This window comes from Bactrocera dorsalis, chromosome 4 (genome assembly GCF_023373825.1).
Source record: "Bactrocera dorsalis isolate Fly_Bdor chromosome 4, ASM2337382v1, whole genome shotgun sequence".
NCBI lineage: Eukaryota > Metazoa > Arthropoda > Insecta > Diptera > Tephritidae > Bactrocera > Bactrocera dorsalis.
Window position 1 is genome coordinate 17704853 of NC_064306.1, and position 26093 is coordinate 17730945.

Consider the following 26093-nt stretch of genomic DNA (forward strand, 5'->3'; position numbering starts at 1 on the left):
AAAATTTTACGGTGGTAAACGATGGTGCAGAGTCACCATACACAGAGTCTAACTCATCTTTGATTTGTGAAGGCGTATTGCCTTTCAAAAATAAAAATTTAATTACATCTCCATATTCAATTTTTTCCATTTTGGGGAAATCACCGAAATAGACTCACAAAAACGACTGTCAACAGATAATTGCGCAAGATAAATTTCTGAAATTTTGGCGAGTAGCTATTATAATATGCACAATTTGAAGTAGAAACTCTTTTTTCAGATGTGCCGCTAGCTTCAAGTTGAGGTCGGTTATTTATCGGACAGCCCTCGTATATACCACGCTTTGATTCTTGTAAGTTGCAAGAGTCTAATATGTTCGTTTGCATCCGACCTTTGCCCTTTCTTACTTGTTTGACCTTTTGAATTAAAAACGTAAGGACTAACAGCCCTTTTCTTGTGTCCTCGCAAAAATCACCACCCTCACTATTATGAGATTTTCGGAGGATTTCACACAGGTGCAATTACGTCAGAAATTTTTGATGTCTGAAAGCAAACCTCGCAATGCAATATCCGTTGTGTTTTCAATTTCAATATTTTTAAATAAATTTGCAATTATATTTTTTAAATAGAATGGAGGAACCATTTTTCCAAAGGCATTACCTATTATAAATATAAGAGTTTGCCTATTACAATAAAATTGCTATTTACGGTCTTTGTACTTTTTGCTTCCTTCTGAGTATGAATTAAATATACATTTATTTAATTAATTAATTTGGACAAGATATTATTTGTTAATATTTATATATGTATTATTTAATTACTAAATTGTTTAGATACAACATGAACAAAATTTGTGAAATTACTTCCTTTTCTTATATTTTCATTTCTTTATTTTGTCTTGTTTATTTTTGTAAAACAACTGGTTAACAACAATGTGCTCTCAGCAAACCTCACAAGCCACTTGTGACGTTTTGCCATTAGGGCTGTAAAATCAAGTCAACAATTTATAGAAAACAGAACTAACCTTATATTACTACTACCTTATATTATATTATGTATATAAACTTCTAGTTCTTATTCGCAAAAATGCCGTCTGAACGTTAAGTAACACACTTAGAAAGTTAAAAAATACCATAATAAGAAAGAAAAAGAAAAGGGAAAAGAGGCAAAAGAATAAACGAAAAACCTTTTTTTAGTTAAAAAATTAGTATTACGGAATATAATTGCATCGGCGTCAAATTTTGTTCATGGAGTTATCGATTATCTACTATTTGATCAGTTTTGCTCGTCATCAGCGCAAAGAATACGTGAATTGAATTATTTTTGGTGTCAAATAAGTTTATGAAAAGCTTTTAAAATAGATTTTTTCATACTTCATTACATATAGGATACTAAAAATGATATTAAAAGTTAAATTAAAATGAAATATGTGTTTATTTCATATGCGAATAATGAAACTATCATGGAGTTACGAATGTCTGATAATTAAAATGTGATTATGTGTGTATACTTTTGTATGAATCGATAAAGTGTAATACAATTGCTTATAAAAATGTGTAATTGTTAACCTTTTTGAGGATTTGCCGAACCATCAATGTGAAGACTACTTAGGTTGGAGTTTAATTGGAGGAATACTACAAAATGGTTTCGAAAATATCCTTGATGGTATTTATATTAACATCATATACGAGTAAGTTTGTTTATTTATCTAAGTAGGTGAAATCTTCAAATTTTTCTTATTTTGGATACATACATGTTAAGAAAACTCGGTTGGGTTTTAGAATATAATCTCACGAAATGTTCTTGATCTCGATATCTTCCATTATGAACCCAAAACAATTTGAATACCGAATTCGGAATTACCCTAGAATTCTTATGTCAGTACACACTTTAAAATGCAAATAATAATATCTTTCAATCTAAATAAAAATTCTATGGACAAGGGTCGGCAACAACATTTTGATTTTTTATTACATCTACCTTTAATCTGAATGTAATATCTTTTTACAGAGCATATAGTAATAATTGCCACACCCTCCGGACGCTTATTTTAAGATTTAAAGTTCGTTCTAGAGGCACTTATAAAATTTTTTGGGGTAAATTTTAGAATAGCATCCCCCGATTTCGGGGTTAAAATGGGTATGTACGGATAGAGGAGGTAATCCAGATCAAGAAAATATATATATGTATATATAGAGGCCGCTGACTTGTAGTTTTTTTTTTAGATATTTGCATTTAAATTCAAAAATTCAACTATTTAAAAGGGTGTTGGGGGAATTTTTAGTTTAGTATCCCATTTTGAAGAGGCTTGCTACCCCCTCATTTGAAAGGTAATGAATGGAGCTTTTGAATAATAGCACCCTTCCCCCCCTAGGACCACAGGGGGCTCTAGGGCAGCCTCCTAAAAATGGTGTAAAATCGTAGTTTTTCCATACAATTTTCACCAATTATTATAAAATTTATGTATTTTTACGCATAGAGTGACTCTATGTTTATTATATTTTCAGTATAATATATTACATTGAATCAAGCGCCGCAGTATATAAGACCTACCATTTTGATTCGCTGGGTTATTACTGTCTTCCTTTTGTGCTTATTTTCTTCGTCGTTTGACAGTTCATATTCAGTAATTTGCTTACATTACACGTAATTGAAAGCTGTTTTATTTATTAAATTGTACATAAAATTGCAACTTAAAATTCATAATTTATCATTAATTCAATTAAATATATTTCAAAGAATGTGTGTGTGTTAAATTGGTTAAATTTTTTGCAAGCAGTGCAACAAAAACTTCAAAAGAAGAGAGCCATTGTTTGAGCAAATGTGAAAATGTGCGTTTTTTGCTTACTTATATCTGAAAAACAAATTAACATTTAACAATAAATTTACATTTAAACCAAAGTTTAATTCATTGGCTGTCCATTCTATATAAATTTAAAAAAATCCGTGCACGCATTTAAGAGGAATAAGCAGTGAAAATGAGATACTAAACTAAACGCAACCCATTTGTATATTGTGAATTACTTTTTCACTTATACATATTGTGCACTTTTCACTTATTAGCACTTTACTATAACGTTTCTGTATATTAATTTTTTAATATTTATTGGAAATAAATCTTTAATTTAATCATTTTATTTCAGTTAAATTCTCTGCATTTGCACAATAACAAAAGGGTTGCATACTAGCAAATAAATGGTACAGCAATATCAGTCTATTTGTCAACGAAAGAAAATAAGGAATAACTTTATACCCCAAATACCTGAAAACTTTTTAATATACATACAAATTATTTTGTAATTAAATAAAAACGAAAACAAATTCAAGGTTTATACATATGATTTATTGCTTGTAAAAGCTTGACAAATGAATCAATAATCATATTTGTGAAATTTTGTTGGTTACAATAACTGTCTTTTAGAAAGAATCTTTTGATAACACGCCACGGCTATTCAATTCTTTGAGTGTGTGTCCCGTCTGAGCAACAAGTGGATTTTCGGGATCACAGTGATTGACCCTTTGGGGCTCATACCCATGATCGGAAAGGCAATTATATGCCCTCCAAAAGTCGGTACATATAATTGACCCTGCGGCACGATTCCGATTACTTTGGCGGAGTGGTAAAACACCCGAATTTCCGTATAGGGGAGCTTCTCCAGAGGAGGAATAACCAAAAATTATATAAAAATAACTAATAGAAGGTATCTTTGGAACTGCGGTCGGTAAATTCAGCCTCCACGAGGAAACATCCACAAATGGGTTGAGGCTGATCGACTTCGCCGGGGCCCGAAATATGGTTATCTGTAGTACTAGATTCCAGCATAAGAAGATACATCAAGCTACCTGGCTGTCTCCGGATCGAAAAACCACCAACCAGATCGATCATATTGTAATAGACGGAAGACACGTCTCCAGTGTTTTAGATGTGCGTGCGCTCCGAGGTCCTAACATCGACTCGGACCACTATATTGTTGCAGCCAAAATTCGCACCCGCCTCTGTGCAGCAAAAAACGCACGCCAAGAAACACAAGGAAGGTTCGACGTCAAGAAGCTGCAATCTCACCGGACAGCCGAACGATTTTCTACTCGACTTGCATTCCTGCTCTCTGAGAGCACTCGTCAACAACTCGGTATAAGGAACTGTGGGACGGTATTTCAAACTCCTTACGTACAGCTGCAACCGAAACCATTGGTTTTCGGAAAGTGCAAAAGAACAGCTGGTACGACGAGGAGTGCCGTGTCGCAGCGGAGAGTAAACATTGCCTACCTCGCAACGTTACGATATTTATTTTATTACTTAGATATTTTCTTAAAATAAGCATTTTATTTTTTACACAAATTTCACTGTCAAATAATAAGTGTTACCATATTCCAAACGATTGAAAAAAATAAAAATAACCTGACCGATCCAACACCAGGGTGTGTCAGGTTTTTTTTCGAGTAAAACTCCTTTTTGCTTTTTACTCATGATATAGCAAGAAAAGGGATAATGAATTGGGGTATAAACCTATTTTTTTTATTAATTTTTATTCGTTTGATAAATGTGTAATTATGGCAACACTTAATATCCGTCAACACGGAACACTTTTGTTATTGTGCGTCTAATAAAATTTGTGTAAAATATAAAATGCTTCTTTTAAGCAAATATCTAAATAATTACTGAAAAATAAGTATGTAGAAACAATGTAATGAAGTGTAAGTGTATAAAAAGTGCATAATATTGTTACGATTTTACTGCTTGCTAGTTTACTTTGTTAGGTTCGTATCTCTGGATTGACAAATAAAACCAAAACTGTTTAATTTAATTCAACAACTCTTTATTTCACAACTCGTCTACACTATAGCAGTTTACTCTTAGCACTGATTGATTACGTTGGCGCTGCCACGGCTTATATAGCCACTCACTTCTCGCTGATGCCGACGTGTGCTTCTAGAATATTGCGTCTGGAAATTACCAGAACATAATGCTATACGGCGCCAGACGCAAGCAGACAGCCGCGGCGCCAGACTCAGCAATTGTTTAAGTCCACACGCAGACAGTGCGGCGCCAGATGTCTATTGTTTCGACAAGCAGACAGCCGCGGCGCCAGATGTCTACAACAAGACAAATGCTATTCCATATACCTACAGCTATTGTTCATAATAAGGGATGCATATAGCAATACAAATACAACTTAATACTACTTTTGTAACACTGCCCTCCACTAAAGCCTAATCGTCCCTATTAGGCACAAATCCTCTTGAACCAAATGGGGCGAGCCTCTCCAAATGTACTACTTTCATTTTACATCGTGCTTTTCCATTTCTTTGTATGCGGTATACCACGTCATTTAGTCGTTTCATCACCATATAGGGTCCTTTCCAGGCTGTCTGCAGTTTCGGGGATAAGCCTTTCTTTCGAAGTGGATTGTACAACAGGACCAAATCACCTTCAAAACCTTTTGAATTTGCCGCTTGATCGAACCGGTCCTTCATCTTATTGCTCATCAGATGCGTATGCTGTCTTACCATTAGATGCAATTCATTCATTTCTTCCTTTAAGGCAGAACAATAATCTCCATCATTTCTTACAACTGTAGGATTCGTTCCAAACTTAAGATCAGCAGGGAGTCGCAGATCAGATCCGAAAATAATCTTTGCTGGCGTGTATCCAGTTGTCTCGTGCTTCTCTGAACGATACGCCAGCAGGAACATCTGGATGCACTTGTCCCAATTCCGTTGATCTTTATCAACGATTTTCCGCAGATGTTCTTCGAGCGTTCGGTTGAATCTCTCTACCATCCCATCTGATTGTGGGTGTAACGCTGTTGTCCGTGGCTTGTGGATGCCCAATAATGTACAGACTTCTTGGAAAATGGAAGATTCGAAATTCCTGCCTTGATCTGAGTGTAATTCGATGGGCACTCCGAACCTTGTTATCCAATTTTCTACAAACGCTTCGGCTACTGTCTTCGCTTCTTGGTTTGGTAAGGCATATACTTCTGGCCATTTACTGAAATAGTCCATGACAACCAGTAGATATTTGTTTCCGGCCGTACTGGTTGGGAACGGACCTGCAACATCCATTGCGACTCGTTCAAATGGTGATCCCACGTTGTACTGTTGTAGCCTACCGCGACTTTTGGCTTTAGGACCTTTAGCTGCCATGCACTCTACGCAATTACTTATCCATTCTGCTATGGAATCTCGACAACCGATCCAGTAGAACCGTTGTTTAATCTCATCTTCTCTATAGTTTTTGTAATTCCAAGGTGCCCTCCACTAGGTCCATTGTGATATTCTTTCAACACTTTCGGGATCATGGGCTTCGGTACTATGATCAGCAGACGAGACTGTTTGCCATCTTCACTTTCCCAGGTACGATGAAGGTATCCATTAACGAGGTTTATGCTGTCCCATTGGGCCCAATATGCTTTTGCCATTGGACTCTCGTTACTTATTTGTTCCTTTGGTGGTCGTACCCCATTTTCTTTGGCTATTATCAGCTTTGCAAGATCAGGGTCCTCCAGCTGATTGATTCTGATGCGGTGAGGAGTCCAATCATCTTCAGGTTCTATATTCAGTAATCGCACGTCGATTATACCTTCTTTTCCTTCTGATTTGGAGCAATGTTTACATTCCAGTGGACAAGGGCGACGTGATAATGCATCCGCATTTTTGTGGTGAATCCCCTTTCGATGTTCCGTTTGTTGTTTCCGTTTTGATGGGTCTACCTTTATATTGCAATTTCGGGCAAAGTGACCCGCTTTTCCACAGTTGAAACATCTGCCTGTTGTATTTACTCGCTGTGCAGCAATTGTCTTCAGAGTCTTCAATATTTCTTCCATCAGCGCCCGATGTTCCATTTCAACCCTTTGTACTTTGTGTGCTGGTTTACTTAGTAGGGAAGCTGTTTCCTGTGTGAGGGCGTGCGAAACCGTTTCAGTAAACGTTCTTTTTGGCAATGCATATGTGGCGCGTTTGGTGTCCACATCACGAATTCCATTTATGAAACATTGGATTTTTACCCTCTCAATGTAATCCACAGGTGCATCTGCATTTGCCAAATGAGCCAGTCGTTCTATTTCAGTTGCAAACTCTTGCGATGACTCGTTCATCTTCTGACCCCTATTTTGCAGTTCGATCTGGTATATTTGTTTCCGGTGCTCACTACCATATCGTCTTTCTATCGCACTCATCAATGCCTCATAGTTGTCCCGTTCACAGTCTGGAATAGTCTGAAGGATTTCTGCCGCAGGCCCTTTCAATGATACAAACAAGGACGCCACCTTGTCCGCTGCATTCCAATTATTGGCCATTGCTGTCTTTTCAAACTGAAGTTTGAAAATTTGAAATGGAATACTTCCATCGAATGTGGGTGCCTTCAATCTTTGATTATTTGTTGATCGTGCAGGGCCATGTAGTTGCAGTTCTCGCACACGATTACTCAGTTGAAGAAATTCTGATCTTAAATTTTCTTCGTCATTTTTATTGTGCTTAATTCGTCTTCAAATTTTGAAAATTTCTCTTGCACTTGTGTATTATTTTCTGTAATCTGTTGTACCAAACGCTTTTCTAACTGCGTATTATTTTCAGTTATTTGTTGTGTAAGGCGAGACTCTAACTGTGATGTATTTTCAGCTATTTGCGTTATTTGCTGTGCCAGACGATTTTCTGCCTGCACTGCATTTTCGGCTATTTGCTGTGCCAGACGATTTCCTGTTTGTACTGCATTTTCTGCATTTTCAGCTATTTGCGTCATTTGCTGTGTCAGACGATTTCCTGTTTGCACTGCATTTTCTGTATTTTCAGCTATTTTCTGTATAGCCACTAACAGCATGTTCATGTCTACACTTGATGTTCGTTGTTCTTCTACTTTTTCTTCTACCTTTGTAGAAGTTTCTGGCCCATCAAATTCGAACTCGTCCACATTAATTCCACCCGCTTCCATTGCTTCACGTAATCGTGCCTGCAGATCCGCCTTTTGCAAGCTTATCGGCAAATTACGCTCCTCCAGTTCCTTTTTTAATTGCTGAATTCTTGAATTTGGATTATTTGACAATCCCACTTCTGACACCAATTGTTACGATTTTACTGCTTGCTAGTTTACTTTGTTAGGTTCGTATCTCTGGATTGACAAATAAAACCAAAACTGTTTAATTTAATTCAACAACTCTTTATTTCACAACTCGTCTACACTATAGCAGTTTACTCTTAGCACTGATTGATTACGTTGGCGCTGCCACGGCTTATATAGCCACGCACTTCTCGCTGATGCCGACGTGTCCTTCTAGAATATTGCGTCTGGAAATTACCAGAACATAATGCTATACGGCGCCAGACGCAAGCAGACAGCCGCGGCGCCAGACTCAGCAATTGTTTAAGTCGACACGCACACAGTGCGGCGCCAGATGTCTATTGTTTCGACAAGCAGACAGCCGCGGCGCCAGATGTCTACAACAAGACAAATGCTATTCCATATACCTACAGCTATTGTTCATAATAAGGGATGCATATAGCAATACAAATACAACTTAATACTACTTTTGTAACAATATGAAAGAAATAATTACTAGAAATCGAGAAATTACAAGATAAAAGTTGCAAAATTTCAACTTTTTTGATATAAAGTAGTTATGTTTTTTTTTGTTATCATGCACTCATACTGAAACAAAATTAGAGTTTTTGTTATAAAATGGATACATTTTGGTTATTATATCTGTCAACGATTTCCATTTTTGACGATACATTGTTTTGTTTTTAGGTGACGACACATATATTTTTATATTTAAAATTTGAGTTTTGGATATAAAGTAGTTATATGTTTTGGTTATCCTGCACTCATATTGAAACAAAATTTGAGTTTTCGTACTGTACTTGTATACTTTACAATTTATTACGTAATATTATTATATAATATTATACATGTATATAATATTACTTATTTGCTTAATAAATTTAAAAAAGAAAATATTCATATGCATTAATAGAGGAATTTTTGCGAAAAAAAGGAATTTCAGCGAATTGCCTTATCATCATGGCGTACAGTGGCACCGCTCCATACATTTCTTGGAAAAAAATAGAAGGAGTGGTCGTACAACAATGAAACTTTGCAGAAACATTTCTCTGGACTAAATTAAGAAATTTTGAAAAAATCTTGGAAAACCGCCCACTACCACACCCACCTCCCATATAACTGCAGTTGCCAAATTTTTTATTTTTGGACCTAGGGACTTGAAATTCGGGGCACTTCTTAATTGAGTTCTCCTGATGAAAAAAAATTAAACTTAAACGCAAAGTGACGTTATTTATACCTTTACCTTGATAAAAATCCAACATAATATGCAATGTTTTAATTGAATATGTAACAGGCGAAAAATTGTGTTAGTTTTTATTTGTAATATTATGCAAGCACCATATCTTTAACAATGGGATCTAGTTCTAAGGAAATTTTGTTCGAATGACGCCTTAAGCTACTTATGTAAGGATCCGAAGTTATAAGAAGTCTGTTGAAGACATCAGTATTTGTGGAAATTCGATCACACTTTCTCGAAAACATCAATCGATACTTCCTGTAGTCTTTGTTTCTGGCTTCCTCGGTTTCCTCTGAAAGCATTCCTATTGGTAATACGGCAGAATCCATTATATCCTTACCATGCATTAGTACTTTGTGCACAGTAACAGGCATATAAAACCAACTATAATTTTGTACGAACAGTTTCGCAGTGTCCGACGTATATAATTAAAATTTGTCACTATCAATTTTTTCGCCACATGTAATTATTTGAAGAATTACCCTGAATCGATCGATAAGGTCTTCATTGACGCCAGTAATATCCGCAACCATTTGTGGGTTTAAAAAAAAGCCTTGACGTGTTCCCGTCGTTAGAAGATCCTGTACTTTGTTGAACAAAATCAACTCGCAACCGCATTTTATCTTTAAAGGTCGCTTGTATTTTTAATTTATTTTGTATTTTAATTTCTTTGTTTTGGAAGGTTGCAGCCCATTTCTGAAATGGTAAATTATAAGCTATATGGAGAATGCATTCCATAAACTTGATTCTAGCATGTAAGGATGAAATTCCCAATTCACATGCCTCAGGTTTAATTGTTTTCATGGAAACTAACTCTAAGTTGTTCATTTCATTAGGTTTCGCTCCACAAATGTAGCATACTGCTGCTGCAGTAGTATGTGTCACTATCTGAGCGGTTTTACCATCCAGCATTGTAAAAAGGAGCTTGTGTAATACATTAACTTCCTTGGCCTTCACATGAGAGCCTGAAAGTATACTACATTTTTTGTCTTATTGACCATTTGTATGAAATATTGGAAGTGACTTTTGAAATTAAAATCGATGTTACTAAAAGGGACGGTAATTGGCGGTTGTTTTTTTTTTTTTAAATTGAAAGTACAGACTCGGAACTTTCATTTTTTTATGGTAAGAGGGCTAAGCAAGGCAAAGCACATAAAGTTTTTTTCCATCAAAAAATGAAAAGTTGATATTTTTTAGTATAATTTTTGAAAAATTATGAAAATTAGCTTACTTTGCCAATTTCAATAATTTTTTTTTTTATAAACAAGTAGGTGCTATATTTTCACTAAAAAATAAAAGAAAAGCCATAGCTATAAACTTACACACAAAAAAAATTCTTTATTTGGACAATAATTTTAATCTGATTTTATTGAATAACTTTCCGTCGACTTCTGTTAGTTTTTTTAACTATAAGATTTCACTTTTTATAAAAAATCTTGTTGAATGTTTCTTATCCAAATATTTCTTTACAAAACAAAATCATTAAAGTTTTGAAATTGGAAAGTGGAAAAATCCTATTTTTTCCGCCGAAATGCCACTGTGTGGCGCTCCATTTTGTCGTAATTTTTGGCAATCAAAAAAATGTAATTTGTAAAATAAAGATTTTTTAGGTAAAAAAACCTGCTAAAAGTGCAAAATGTAAATTTATTTAAAAGTTTATAGTGTAATTTAATTAATTTGAAGTAAAAAATGTGAATAAAGTGTGTTTAATGTGGTGAAATAGCTTCTTGAAATGTTCGAATTTTGGGAATTTTTGAACTTTAAGGCCGAATATCTCCTAAACTAAGCGTTTGCGGACCCTATATGTTTTTTAATCAGAAGGACTTCCTCTTTCCAACAGTACCTTCAGATCGCTACACCAAAGAAATCGGAATTGTGCCCTATTCTAAACCGCAGCCACTTTTTCCCTTAAAATTTCAATATAAAAAGTGGCTGGGATTTAGAAAAGCATCCACCGTTTCGGGATTAAAATGGATATGTACAGATAGAGGAGGTCCTCCAGATCAAGAAAATATATATACAGTAGCGGAGAGTGAAATTCGGACAACTCTTCAGTTTGCATTAAAAGCTTGATTGTAACCAACAAGTGTGATTTTTTGCGGAAAGGTTTATTCTTTCACATAAATTAGTGCTCTGTAACCGTTTTATAACAACGTTTAATTTTTTTTTACTGGTTTCAAAGTTTATTTCGTGCTCGTGCTTGGTTAAAGCTTAAATAGTGGGTTGTCAAAAAAGTCTTACGGTATTTTCGCTAGTTGGCGCTGAAAGCGCGTAGTTCTAGTTTCATTCGTCGCATCGGGTCATGCTATACCATTTTGGGAAGCTCAATTCACGCGCTAACACGTGTTTGATTGTCGTTCCTTTTAAGTCGTTCGTGAGTTATAGCGTCGCAAACATGGAGCAAAATAAAGAGAAAATACGGCATATTTTACAGTACTACTACGATAAAGGCAAAAATGCATCTTAAGCCGCCAATAAAATTTGTGCAGTTTATGGACCCGGTACAGTTTCCATTTCCACCGCACAACGATGGTTTCAACGTTTTCGTTCTGGTGTAGATGCGACGAATAAAACTAGAACCACTAAACACACACACTAAATACCGCAAGACTTTTTTGACAACCCAAAAACTCAGAAACTGCAATTCTTAATTTTTCTAAATTTGTTTCATCAAAATCGGACAAGTGGTTCGCGAGTTATGTTAAACTACAGTATAAACTCGTCTATCCGGCCCTCAGTTATACGGATTCGCGATTATCCGGACTACCAATCGCTACCAATTTATATGTACCTACGTAGAAATTATGGAATCATGAACTTGTCGGAACTTGCATATTCCGCTCGCGCAGTGTGGGGTCGCTGCCGCTGCCCCGCGCGTTTCATTATTGTTTTAGTTCATTTGCAATTGTGACTCCGCTCTGACGTGCGTGTCACGTCTACATATTTAAACCTGCCAAAGCGTAAGAGACAATTTAACGACGCTATATGACTTTATGTAAAACGTCAGCTAAAACAGGGTTGCAATTATATTTTTCCATGACATTGCACGCAAATATACATGGTTTTTGGTCTGACATATTTTACAGCCCTTGCAAATTTCAATTTTCTGCGTGTGTTTGTTGTTGTGCCGGTACACCGAGAGGAAATATATGCAATTCTTGCACCGTGCAAGGGGTTTGCAAGAGCGAGAGAATACCCCTAGAGTGATACTGTGAGTCTACTACAACTGAAACGAATTCGTGATAAAGCAGCGATGAAGAGAAAAAGTTGCTTACGTCAAATGACAATTACCAAATATTTTAAACCAAATTAAACTTATTACCTACCTACTTATCATGAAATAACCAAATGCAAATTACCAAATACATATTGTAGACAAATTATTCGTACATACGTACCTAAATATTTTATTGTATTTCATGATTAATGCTGCAGTTTAGTATTACGTATGTAGTGTAATCTAAGAAAATATGTACATACATACATAAGTAAGTGTTCATTTCTTAATACATTGTTTTTCTTCATACATTCGATTATCCGGATTTTCGATTATCCGAATGCCTATCAACAACAATTAGTCCGGTTAATCGAGTTTCTACTGTACGTGTTTGCCAAAATGTTACAACTAAGCGAAAAAACATCAAGATAAGGAAAAAATTTAAAAGGTCATAAGAAAAACTGACACACTGACATCAACGCCAAACCCTTTGAGGGTTTTACTATACTGACCTATTTCTCACCCCCCAGATTAGCTGTTGTACTGTGTTATAGATAAAAATTAAAAATTCTTTACTGGCGTAGACTCAGTCCGAAGTAGCAGCTGTTGGCAAGAGTAATCCTGCGTTGGATTTCCAGGCTGACATTGTTGGTGGTGTTAATGCTGGTCCCTAAATAGACGAAATTATCTACAACTTTAAAGTTATGACTGTCAACAGTGACGTGAGAGCCAAGTCGCGAGTGCGACAACTGTTTGTTTGATGACAGGAGTTATTTCGTCTTGTCCTAGTTCACTGCCAGACCCATTTGCGTTGCTTCCTTATTCAGTCTGGAGAAAGCAGAACTAACGGCGCGGGTGTTGAGACCGATGGTATCAATATCACCGGCATACGCCAGCAGCTGTACACTCTTATAAAAGATTATACCTGCTCGATTAAGTTCTGCAGCTCGAATAATTTTCTCCAGCAGCTGATTGAAAAAGTCGCACGATAGGGAGTCGCCTTGTCTGTTGATTTACCAGGTCTGAAGCCACACTGATAAGGTCCAATAAGTTTGTTGACGGTGGGATTTAATCTTTCACACAATACGCTCGATAGAACTTTGTACGCGATGTTGAGGAGGCTTATCCCACGGTAGTTGGCGCAGATTGTGGGGTCTCCTTTTTTATGGATTGGGCATAGCACACTCGTTGGACATGCTTTCATCCGACCATATTTTACAAAGAAGCTGATGCATGCTCCTTATCAGTTCTTCGCCGCCGTGTTTGAATAGCTCGGCCAGCAATCCACGCCCCCTGCCGCTTTGTTGTTTTTCAGGCGGGCAATTGCTATTCGAACTTCTTCATGGTCGGGCAATGGAGCGTCTGCTTATTCGTCATCGATTGGGGTATCGGGTTCGCCTTCTCCTGGTGTTTTGCGTTCACTGCCATTCAGCAGGCTGGAGAAGTGTTCCCTCCATAATTTCAGTATACTCTGAGCATCGGTGGCTAGATCACCTTGGGGGGTTCTACAAGAGTATGCTCCGGTATTGAAACCTTCTGTAAGCCGCCGCATCTTTTCGTAGAATTTTCGAGCATTACCCCTGTCGGCCAGCTAGTAGAAAATCGTTCGGCTGTCTCTTGTGATTGCAGCTTCTCGACGTCGAACCTTCCTTGTGTTTGGCGTGCGTTTTTTGCTGCACAGAGGCGGGTGCGAATTTTGGCTGCAACAATATAGTGGTCCGAGTCGATGTTAGGACCTCGGGGCGCACACACATCTAAAACACTGGAAACGTGTCTTCCGTCTATCACAACATGATCGATCTGGTTGGTGGTTTTTCGATCCGGAGACAGCCAGGTAGCTTGATGTATCTTCTTATGCTGGAATCTAGTACTACAGATCCCCAAATGGGTTTCCTCGTGGAGGCTGAATTTACCGACCGTAGTGCCAAAGATACCTTCTTTGCCCACCCTGGCGTTGAAGTCGCCAAGCACGATTTTGACATCGTGGCGGGAGCATCTCTCATAAGTGCGCTCCAAGCACTCATAAAAGGCATCTTTGGTCACATCTTCCTTCTCTTCCGTCGGGGCGTGGGCGCAAATCAGCGATATGTTGAAGAACCTCGCTTTGATGCGGATTGTGGCTAGACGTTCATTCTCCGGAGTGAATGATAGTACTCGGCGACGGAGTCTCTCTCCCACCACGAATCCAACACCAAACTTGCGCTCCTTTATATGGCCACTGTAGTAAATGTCACAAGGACCTACTCGTCTCTGTCCTTGTCCCGTCCATCGCATTTCTTGGACGGCGGTGATGTCGGCCTTTATTTTCACGAGGACATCAACCAGCTGGGCTTAAAAATTGTATACTTAAAATTAATAAATGTATGTACACTCAATGTATGTGTCGATTTCTACATATTTTTAATCTGAAGAAATTCCTTATTATATAATGTGCCCGTTTATTCATCTATTGAGAAAAATACATTAATTGGTATGACACAATGTGATTGATAGCACTAGAGATGTACGACTGCAACGACATCTATTGACAAAATACGAAAAGACTTTTTCAACTATCCAATATATTTCGCAAATTTGAGCTACTTCTTCCTGGCTGAAAGTTTGCGAAAATTTTTTGAATTGCCCTCCTCCGCATTTTTTCCGGTTGCAGCCTTTTCAATCGGACCATACCTGTTAAAGGAAGCGTTAGTGCAGTTCACATACACATACATACGTGTTTAAACTACTTGATATTTTCCTCACTTTTTCCAGCTTCCCTATTTACCTTCCCTATTTATCATTTCAGTTAGGTCTGCCCACAAAGCCTCCGCAGCAACATGATCTCCTTTCCCGAAGTTTTTTGCAGAGTCCGGATTTTTGCCCATAAAATTAAAAAAAATGTTTTCCTGAGGTTGGCTTTTGTTTTTTCTGCTTAAATTAGAAAAGTAAGGTATTAATTTTAAGGTTTTAAGCAAATTTAATCATTTCACGCACTTTTTCTCTCCGATATTAAAATGCCAAACAATTTGCGAAAACGATTACTTGAACATGCCATATCGCACCGATTTCATGTTCGAAAAATGTGTATTCGTAATAGCAAAGTGCTATTGAGAACACCGTCTCAAGATTTCCTTATCATTTTTATGCTGAAGCGATTCCTGGGACATGCCTGATAGTTCCGTTATTTTGCTAATTCTACATTTTTTTGCGCATCAAAACACAGAATGGAATTAATTTAAATATGTACAATATTGATATGTGTTGATGAAAGATGAATTAATTATACATATTTCGTCTACTTTAACCAATGAAAACTTTTGTAAACTTTTTGTATTATATTTTAGGTGCTTGCTTATGTGTAGAAGTTCATTTCGAGTCTGCCGAAAGTGGTTTTTTCTTAAAACATACACGTCAGCCGCCAATTGCACCGGAAATATCAATTAAATCCTCAAACGTAACTCCAAGTAAAGCACAAACATATGATTCAGTCTTGTCAGTTGATCGTTTCACGGTAGTTCAAACAACCCAACCCGTGTCCATCAGAGCAAGTTATGGGCCATTTTCAACAAAGCAAACTGTTCCAGCTCGATATATTGTTCCTGATGTGCTGGAGAATCAAAACAGTAATTTGAATGTAAGTATATAATTTATTACTCATAAAAAAATCAGATAACATTAACACTTAAAATTAAATTATTCATTGTTCTGAAAGTCGGTCATCTCACTTTCATTCTAAATTTTTATATAAAAGTTAAAAAAATACCAGATGACAGATAGTTTTTATTTTATTTATAAATTATAATATTAGAATTTATAAAATAACATACAACAATTACTTACGCATAATCCAAATTTACGTCCAATTTTTTTTCGTTTGGATTTTTTTTTAGTTTTTGAGGCAAAATATTGAACGCTTGATGAAGTACATTTTTCTCAGCTTTCTCTCCAGAAGCTGCTCACTTATCGGAACCGTCGATAAGGGACCACTATAGCATATACATATGTAGTTCTCATACAAATTCAACGATCGGATTCAAATGTTTGAAAGCAAAACTTTCTTATTTAACAAAATATCTTCACGATCACTACATCATATAGCTGGCTTACCAGATCTTTTTCCTTATTTAGGGGTTAGGGGTAGTTATAATTTTCAAAAAATTAATTTCGTTAAGTGTAATATCTTAAAAATATTCTCTGAAAATTTCACGTTGATCCGATAATTAGTTTTTGAATTATTCGACAAATAACAAATAGAGCTCGGGCACTAGTTATTGTATCATTGAGTTCTCTTATGCTTTCATCAATATTTCTTCCTGTATTTATTTTGTACTCAACAGTAATGTGTCTACTCACGCATTTTTTATATTTTAGCCAATTCGTTTGATAAGATGTTAGACCCACTTTTGGATTAACGAATACGTGTTGTTCACATAATTTTATTAGTACAGGAGAGTGATCTGAAGATAAATCGGTACATGTATCAGCTGTTATGTGCGCTTTATCAATATTTTTGATTAGAGCAGAATCCATTAAATCTGGTATTTATTTACGATCACTAGGCTAATATGTCGGCTTACCAGGAGATATTATGTCAAAGTTATTGTGCCTATTTATAATAGTGCGATATAATTGTCGTCCTTTCGGATTACTTAGTCGTGAGCCCCAATATGTGTGTTTTGCGTTGTAATCTTATGTGGTTCCTTAACGGTGATTCTGCGATGGAGCAGATATTTTAAATTGTAAATCGGGTGTATTTCATTTTTCTTTAGTTGGTTACAATTTGGCATCAGTTCTATTTTGAACATTGGTTGTGGGACTTTGTTCCTGTTAATAATATTTACTACAGATTTAATGCTAAAATCACCTTCTTCCAGTGCTTATTTAATATCATTAGAGTCTACCGAAAACTCCATACCTTTTATGACAACAACTAGGCGTTTTGAGCTCTTCAGTTGGGAAGAGTAGTAATTCTTGTTATTGTTTGACAAGTATTTTACAATATCCGTGAAACTTTTTTCAATGTATGTGTGAATTTTTGTTTCATCTGAATGTTACCTTTTTTTAAGGGCACAATATGAAAATTGAAAACAAGCACAAAAATATATTTACCTGTGCTTTAAACCAAACGATGTTTTTTAACTGTAAATATAGTTATGTTTTTATCAAATTCGTAAAGAAAACATGCACTTGTGTTCACTAACTTCACTAAATTTGTAATTGAAATAGGTAACGTTTTAGGCAGAATGCTAAATAATGTAAAAATAAATAACCTGCAATTGCATAAAAAACTTTGAACCAGTGATGTCACATCTAGTAAATATTAACAAACTTCTTTTTTCGCTTATTACATGCTCAGAAAGGGTTTGTGACATATGTGTTGAATGATGTTACTATAAAACGTTTAAATGGCTTCATCCGTTACATGTGTTGCAGCTAACCAAGGTGGAGTGTGGACGGAGTCTTTAGTACAAATGTAACGTAAAAATTCCTCCGGACCTGGATTGATTCGGATGATAAAGTTCACCTCTGCAAAGACAGCCCTTTGACGAATAAAATCTGTGTCAATTCCCTTATCGAAGAACCGTTTTTAGTGGGAACATCGATTCCGCAAAGTGACGACTGTTGTAATTCCTGTTGAATTGCGGAAATTCGCCTTAATTTTCGTAAGCAGAAGTCATAGTAAGTGAACGCAGGCAGGAGTGATCAATCTCTCCACTAGTGTCCATTTTCTAATTTTTGAAACTGCCCTAATCACCAGAGGAAATTTTAAAGTAAACGACCTTACTCGCTTCTTCACTGCAGGAAGCCTAATACTCAACCCTGCTAAATTCAGAGCGAACATATTCACAAAATTTACGTATAGGATCACCTAGTTTTGAGTGTCACGATTGATAGCCTGTACTTTTTCACTCCGCTTATACAGTAAATATTACCAAAAGTATAGAGCCACAACAAAATCCTCGCTAAAAGGCAGCATCTGGGGAAAAACAAAAATTGGAGTAATTCGATGAAAATTAATTCGCACTTTCTTCCAAGAAGACTTAAACATCCGCTAAAACAACACCAATAACCATATTTCATCAAATCATATAATATAGCAAACCACTACAATTACATTCCCTCTCAAAGTATTGAAAAAAGTTTTTAAACCCTAAACAGGGGAAAGAAAAGTCAGACACCCACCTGAATTTATATATGCTAACTGGCCCCTCAGTCTGATATCGATCTGAAATTATGCACTCGTACTTTTATTACCAAGAGCTGTTCATTTGTCGGAACGGCTGATGTCGAAGCACTATAGCATATTGCAAAGTTGAAAGTTTTTTTATTTGGAGATATAAATATCTTCAAGAAATTTTGATGTGTCATTATTTAAGGTAATGATGCAATCTCCGAATCACTGAATGGAGAACTTTTTATTTGACTAGACATCTTCACAACAATTTGCATGGGTTGTTGCCTAAAGCAACGAAGAAATCTCCAAGGGAATTGTTCAGTTCGAGAAACTATAGCATATAGGTGTTATAAAAACTGACCAATCACAGTTCTTGTAAAGAATTATTCTATTTGTGAAGGTTATTATAGATTCGGTGCAACCAAAGTTAACGTTTTTTCTACTTTATTTTTATTTTTATACAATTCACGTGCCCTCACAAAAATCCCCACTTTCTGTTGTTATTGTGTGAATAGAAAGAAATGAACAAAATTAAGTATTGAATTTAAGTTTTTTTTGCATATAAAATAAATATGTAAAAATGAATTAGTGAATTCTTAGTGAATATAAAAGTTAAAAATATGCGTGTAAAATTCATTATACTTGTATTTTTACAACTCATAGGCTTGTGTTTTTGATTTGTAGGATAGATAAATTTTTTGAAATTTCATTTACCTGGGGAATTTAAACAATTTCGGGTACTTTTTTATCACATTGTATTGATGTGATTTATTGACTCAAGATTTATATGCTGTTAAATGAAGGGATCAGATTGAGCATCTGTTTCATCCATTTTCACACTGCAAGATATAGATGTGAAAGTAATGTTATGCAAACTGTATGGTGCAGAGGCACTCAAACCCAGCGCACAACCCTGCGCTGTTACGCCTTCTCACTTTAGCTCGCCTTCAAACGGATGTTCTTAGGCTAACCAGAGGAGACTTGGTCAAAGACCGGAAGTCGTGAGCTGCTTGAATCATATGTAAAGGAATCGTTTCTGGCCACTCCCAAGTGAATGGCGTTCAGAGAACTTTCCTCACTTGCATGAACTTCCACGCAGGACTTCATCCTCCATCTCTTACGAGTTTCAAAAATCGAATTTTTGTCTTATCCTACAATACCTCTAGAATATCCTAAGCTTTCAAGTTGATCAGAGTAATAGTTTTGGAGATACAGCTTTGACTTCAAAAACAAGTTTAAAGACGGCGCATTTAGCCTAAGGCTTATAACAAAAAAGGGGTGATAAGATAAGTTATTCTTTTTTCTTATTTTTAATTATTATTATTTTTAATTATTGGATTTTTATAGGAATTCATCCTAATAATTCTTCTTGGGCTTCGAGCTAATCTTCAACCAGAACCGCACAGGCGTTGTCCTGCGTGAAATTATGTGTTTTGAAATGAAAAGAAAGTTGAATTTACGTTGTGTTCATTTATTTTCAATTTATCAAAATTTTTTTCAATATAACGCATCTTGATAAACAACATTCTTTGGTTTCTGTGCCGGTGCGTAAATGTACATAGAAGATTGTATTCCAACTCGAAACTGAATACGTTCGAACTAAAATGGCAAATCGTTGGAACTCAAAGGAGTTCGTAGAATCAAGCATTCTACCCCTTGTATATGATAGCTGCGGCACAATCAGTAGGGTATCATTACAAAATTTCGGCGCATAAAGATTGCGAAACATAATAATGACAGACCGAACTTAGAGATACAAACAATGCGGTGGCATACCAAGCCTCTTTAAATTTTAGAAACTCCACTGGATAATTCACGGCTTCGTATTGGCACAAACATTCGTGATAAGTTTATTATTCGTTGAAGTGAATTGATAAAAGGCATGTGGAATTGATATCAAACCAGTGGTACGAGGGCTGCTATATATATTTCTGGCCTAATAATGAAAATAGGAATATTTATCAACGAAAATGGTTTTATTGTTTTTCAAAATATTTTCCATCAAGATTTATACACTTTTGCATGCGCTCAAACCAATTTTCGAAGCACTTTTTCCACTCCGATTGAGACACCTCCAAAACATGATTTTTGAATGCTTCAACAGCCTCTCCTGGCGACGAAAATCGTTGACCACGCATTATTTTCTTGATGTGTGGGAATAAAAAGAAGTCATTGGGTGTCAAGTCAGGGCTGTACGGCGGATGACCCATCAATTCGACGTTTTGGCCGGTCAAAAAGGCTCTGGTTTGAGCCGATGTGTGAGAGCTCGCATTGTCATGGTGCACATTGATTCGTCTTCTCTTGTTCGTTTTTCGAATTTCTCCGAAGACTTCAGGCAAACAAATGGTGGTGTACCACTCAGAATTGACCGTCCTACGTTGCTCAAACGGATCAGTCGCCACATGACCAGTTTTGCCGAAGAAACAGGCGACCATTTGCTTCGAAGTGCTTCTTCCACGAACAACTTTCGTTGGATTTGGCTCATCTTGGAAGACCCACACGGTCGATTGCTGTTTTGTTTCGGGCTCATACGCATAGATCCATGATTCGTCACCTGTGACGATCTTATAAACGTCTTTTGAAGCACCGCGATCGTTTTTTTCAGCATTTCTTTACACCAATCCACACGAGCCTTTTTTTGAGCGATTGTCAAATTGTGCGGGATCCAACGAGAACAAACCTTTTTTATGGCCAGGTATTCATGCAATATCGAATGTATGCTGGTAGGAGAAATGCATAGGCATGCCTCTATCTGAAGGTATGTTGCATGACGGTCTGGCATTATCAGTTCACGTACGGCATCGATGTTTTCTGGCACAACGGCTGTTTTTGGACGACCTTCACGGAATTCGTCTTTGAGCGAGCGTCGGCCACTATTGAATTCCTTGTACCAGTTTTTCACAGTGCTATAGGATGGTGCTTTATAGTCATACAAAGATTTTAGTTCATCGATGCATTCTTGTCGTGATAATCCACGTCGAAAGTTGTGAAAAATGATCGCACGGAAATGTTCACGAGTTAATTCCATTTTTTGGCCGAGATGAATTTTTTAATTCCCCGTAAATAAAACAATTCACGATTAAATGACAAAACGTTCTGAGTGATGTTATGCTAAAAAATGTCAAACTTTCCAATGGAAATGTCAGATTGCACCTGGCAACATTTAGTGTATATATAGCAGCCCTCGTAGTATCAACCGGAATTTGTATATTTCCAATTCTTATCGAATACGATGTAAAATGTCTTCAACAATGTAATTCTTGTTCGTATCCCATAACTGACGCACATTTGAAGGCTGATACGTCGAAATGATCACTTCAGTGGCATGAGAAGTAGCTATCTTATCGTTCATCGTTTGATTCCATTGATTATCCTGTTCCAGCAATTGTAATTACTGGCATGCTTCTCAAAAAGCTGCACACATCGTACCATGCACAGTATGCAATGACTCGCAAACGTATCACTGGCGAAAGTTGAGAAAAAACTCATCAAGGCCAATTTTGTTGCTGACAGTGTTTCCATTGGCTATAATGTGTTCCCTGGGTTGAAATATACTCTTTGGCTATTCCCCAAATGAACTGCGAGACGCACAACAGTCGGAAAACTTTCATGAATTGCAAAAGTAAATATCCTACAAAGCGCTTTATTGCAGTTCACGTATCGACCCATTTAATACTTACTGATCTCATCTCGTTCAAAACCAAAAACCGCCATGCTGCTTTCTTTGATTTGGTATTTGATCGATTTCACCAAAGTGTATACCGCATCGACATGAGTTTTGAATGTGAATTAGACAACAGTTGCGAATATGGTACGATCCATGTGTGCTCGACTTCAATATTCACTCCTCTAAGTTGAATGCTAAATTTTCTGCCATTGTCGTCTGGTGAGTGACGCCGATACATTGGATATGCATCATTTCCAGTTTGCATTTCCGAATGAAAAGCAATGGGATAATGTTTCGTGCATTTATTGTCAGACATAAAAACCGAAGTGGGATTGTGGTGTCCGGAAGGTCCATGAACCATATTGGTTTTCATCGCTTCGTATAATACTGTATCAGGAATTTCCGCAAAAATTATTTCATCAATTTGATCTGGTGTAACTACCATCCACCATCCAATGAAGAATGTGTGCGTGCGGCAATCCTCTTTTTTGCAACTCAACAGAGTACATCCAGCATCTAACAGCACCATATGTATATATCATACCTTGCTTCAAGATAAAGTCCATCAAACATCGTAGCTGTTGTTTGAAAAGTCATGCTGCGACATTGTGACGATCGCTTGCTGATTGACCGCGATCCATAATTCCACACCATTGTCATCGCATCTTGGGAATACACGTTCATGTGTCTTGGGCTGCCATACGTTGTCACTGAATAATTTTCAATAATTTTTCTTTTGAATAGTCGGAATAAAAAAGGAAGCGACCGAAATTTAACGATTCAAATAATTTACAAATCAAAATATTGAAAAATAAAACAAAAAAATTTTTTATAGAAAAAAGTTTATTTTTGGAATTGTCCAATTTTCCGACATTTCCTTAAGAAAGTATAAGTTTTTTTTTATTTCTAAACTTTCCCCGATACACAACGAACAACCTCTGAAAATTTTATCTAGATTGGTGCAGACGTTCTCGAGCCTTAGCGTTACTAACAAACAAACTTTCAAGAAAAGGGCTGTTTTTTAGGGGTTTTCCGGCAATTATTCGTAAAAAACATCTTGGAACCTCAACGAACATTTAAAAAAAATTGGTCAAATTGGATCGGGCGTTGTTGAGTTATTTTATTATTTTTATTTTGTATTTCTTTGTTGAAATGTGCGTGTGTGTGTTACTATAGTATACAGTTAATACATATGTATGTATATTGATCTAGACAATCTGCGCAATAACAAATTTGTATTATGTTCCTGTGTATTATGTAAATACTTTTTTGATCGTTTTGGATATAAGTATATTGGGTTGTCAAAAAAGTCTTGCGATATTTTTATTGAATCAATTCGTGTGGCACCCATACATCGAGCTTCTTAGTGACTCCAAGCTTCTTGAAATGGTTTATAACGGTTTGATGACTACTATGCCGGTCTCTTTCGACCAATTCAGCAATTTTATCGCAATTTTCGACGACAGGCCTTCCGGAGCGTGGCGCATCTTCGACCACCTCTACACCAGAACGAAAACGTTAAAACCATCGTTATGCGGTGGAAATGGAAACTGTATCGGATCCATAAACTGCACAAATTTTATTGGCGGCTTGAGATGCATTTTTGCCTTTATCGTAGTAATACTGTAAAATATGCCGTATTTTCTCTTTATTTTGCTCCATGTCAATCAAACACGTGTTAGCGCGTGAAATGAGCTTTCCAAAAAGGTTTAGCATGACCCCCCATGCGACGAATAAAACTAGAACTACGCGCTTTCAGCGCCAACTAGCGAAAATACCGCAAGACTTTTTTGACAATCCAATATAAGTATACGCAAGTAAGCATGAGGTGTACTCTTTGTTTTGGTGTACCTCTGCAGTTGTATAATATAATATAATATAATATAATACCCAACGATTACCCTCCTCCCGCCCAACCGACGCGAGGGGCGCAATCCGCGAACGAGCGGAATTAGCCGAGTCATAAAAGGCAAGAGAGTTTTAAGCGTTGCGATCTTAAGCCACTCAGCTACAGAAACAAAAATTTCAACAGCCAAAATTAAGAATTAAATTAACGTTTATAATTTTTAAATGTTACTTGTTGAGAGTAGATAAGATAATTTGTTTAATGGTAAAGAGTGAGTCTGTTAGATCAAATGTGCTGGAATGAGAATTGAAATCATGACATATACGGCGGAATGGTTCGTTTAACTCAAAATTTGTTCTAGAAAATTTTAAAAGTAGGGTCTAAACTGCCTGGTAGAGCGAGCGGGGACGTTAAAATTAATATCAGATAAGAGAGATGGGCTACAGACTGACCCATTCATGAGTTTTACAAGAAATATTATACCAACCATCTCCCTACGACTAGCGAGTGTCGGAAGATTTATAAGTTTTAAGCGGTTAGTGTAAGGGGGAAAATTTAAACTGGAATCCCAATGCAAACGATTTAAGGCAAAAAGTAAAAATTGTTTTTGAACGGACTTTAACTTATCTGAATGGACTTGGTAACTAGGGTTCCAAACCACAGAAGCATACTCTAATATAGGCCTCACCAGATATGTAAAAAGAATTTTTGTGGTAAACGGATCTCTAAATTCTTTAGACCAACGTTTAACAAAATCATACATCGAGCTTCTTAGTGACTCCAAGCTTCTTGAAATGGTTTATAACGGTTTGATGACTACTATGCCGGTCTCTTTCGACCAATTCAGCAATTTTATCGCAATTTTCGACGACAGGCCTTCCGGAGCGTGGCGCATCTTCGACCACCTCTACACCAGAACGAAAACGTTGAAACCATCGTTATGCGGTGGAAATGGAAACTGTATCGGATCCATAAACTGCAAAAAACTAAGAGCGCCTTTAGCTTTAAAAACCGTGGAAGATGCGTGAAGATTAAAATTGAGTTTGGGGTCCATAGTTACTCCCAGATCAACACAACTACATACTTGTTCCAACCTAAAGTTTTGTATTGCGTATGAAGTAGGGTCTACAGATCTACGTGAATAGCACATCGTTTTACATTTTTTAAGGTCAATGGCATGTCATTTCTATCACACCAAGAAACTAGGTTGTTTAAGTCTGTTTGCAACTGACATCTTTCGCTGTTTGAAGTATACGTTTTAAAAAGTTTTACATCGTCAGCATATAATAAAACTTTTGAAGACTTAACAACAGATGATATGTCATCAATAAATAACAAGAACAGAATTGGACCTTGATGGCTACCTTGAGGAACCCCTGAAGGAACATTGATTATGTTAGAAAAATGATCGTTAAATATTATATGACTTGTTGAATTCTATTACTAAGATAAGAAGCAACCCATTTTAGAAATATTGGTTGAAAACCAAGAAGATCAAGTTTATTCAAAAGAATTGAATGGTTTACTTTATCAAAAGCTTTACTAAAATCTGTGTATATAACATCAGTATTTTTATTCTCCCTAAAGCCCGTTGATACATGTGATACAAATTCAAGCAAATTAGTTATTGTAGATTTCCCTTTTCGAAAACCTATGGATGGAAATGAGCCTTGCATAAGAGATGAATTAAATAGTTTTGTTAGGGGTTGGTATATATATTTGGCACATTTGTTAAGAAAGCATGTGGGAATCATATCTGGGCCATAATTGTATGCTTGTTCTAACATATTTAACTGATATAAGACGTCTGCTTCGGAAATGGTAGGTGCATTAATGACAGAAATCGGACATAACTTGTGCTGATGCGGAACATTTTTTGGAGATTTTGGAGAGTAATTGGACTTAAAGAATTCAGCGAACATATTAGAAATGGTGTG

The 26093-nt window shown here is 36.5% G+C and overlaps 1 protein-coding gene across 4 annotated transcripts in view; it reads left to right on the top strand.

Moving 5' to 3' along the window:
• The first annotated feature begins 1252 nt into the window (after positions 1-1252).
• The window catches only part of LOC105233120 (transmembrane protein 132C), a 79438-nt gene continuing 54597 nt past the window's right edge, over positions 1253-26093 (top strand). For 3 of the 4 annotated variants that reach the window (XM_049454604.1, XM_049454606.1, XM_049454605.1), the window contains exons 1-2: positions 1254-1669; positions 15813-16102. In XM_049454604.1, the coding sequence (XP_049310561.1) occupies positions 1621-1669; positions 15813-16102 (339 nt within the window). In that variant the 5' untranslated portion in view covers positions 1254-1620. Of the gene's footprint in view, positions 1670-15812; positions 16103-26093 lie in introns of all 4 variants that reach the window. The other variant, XM_049454607.1, reaches the window with a different exon arrangement.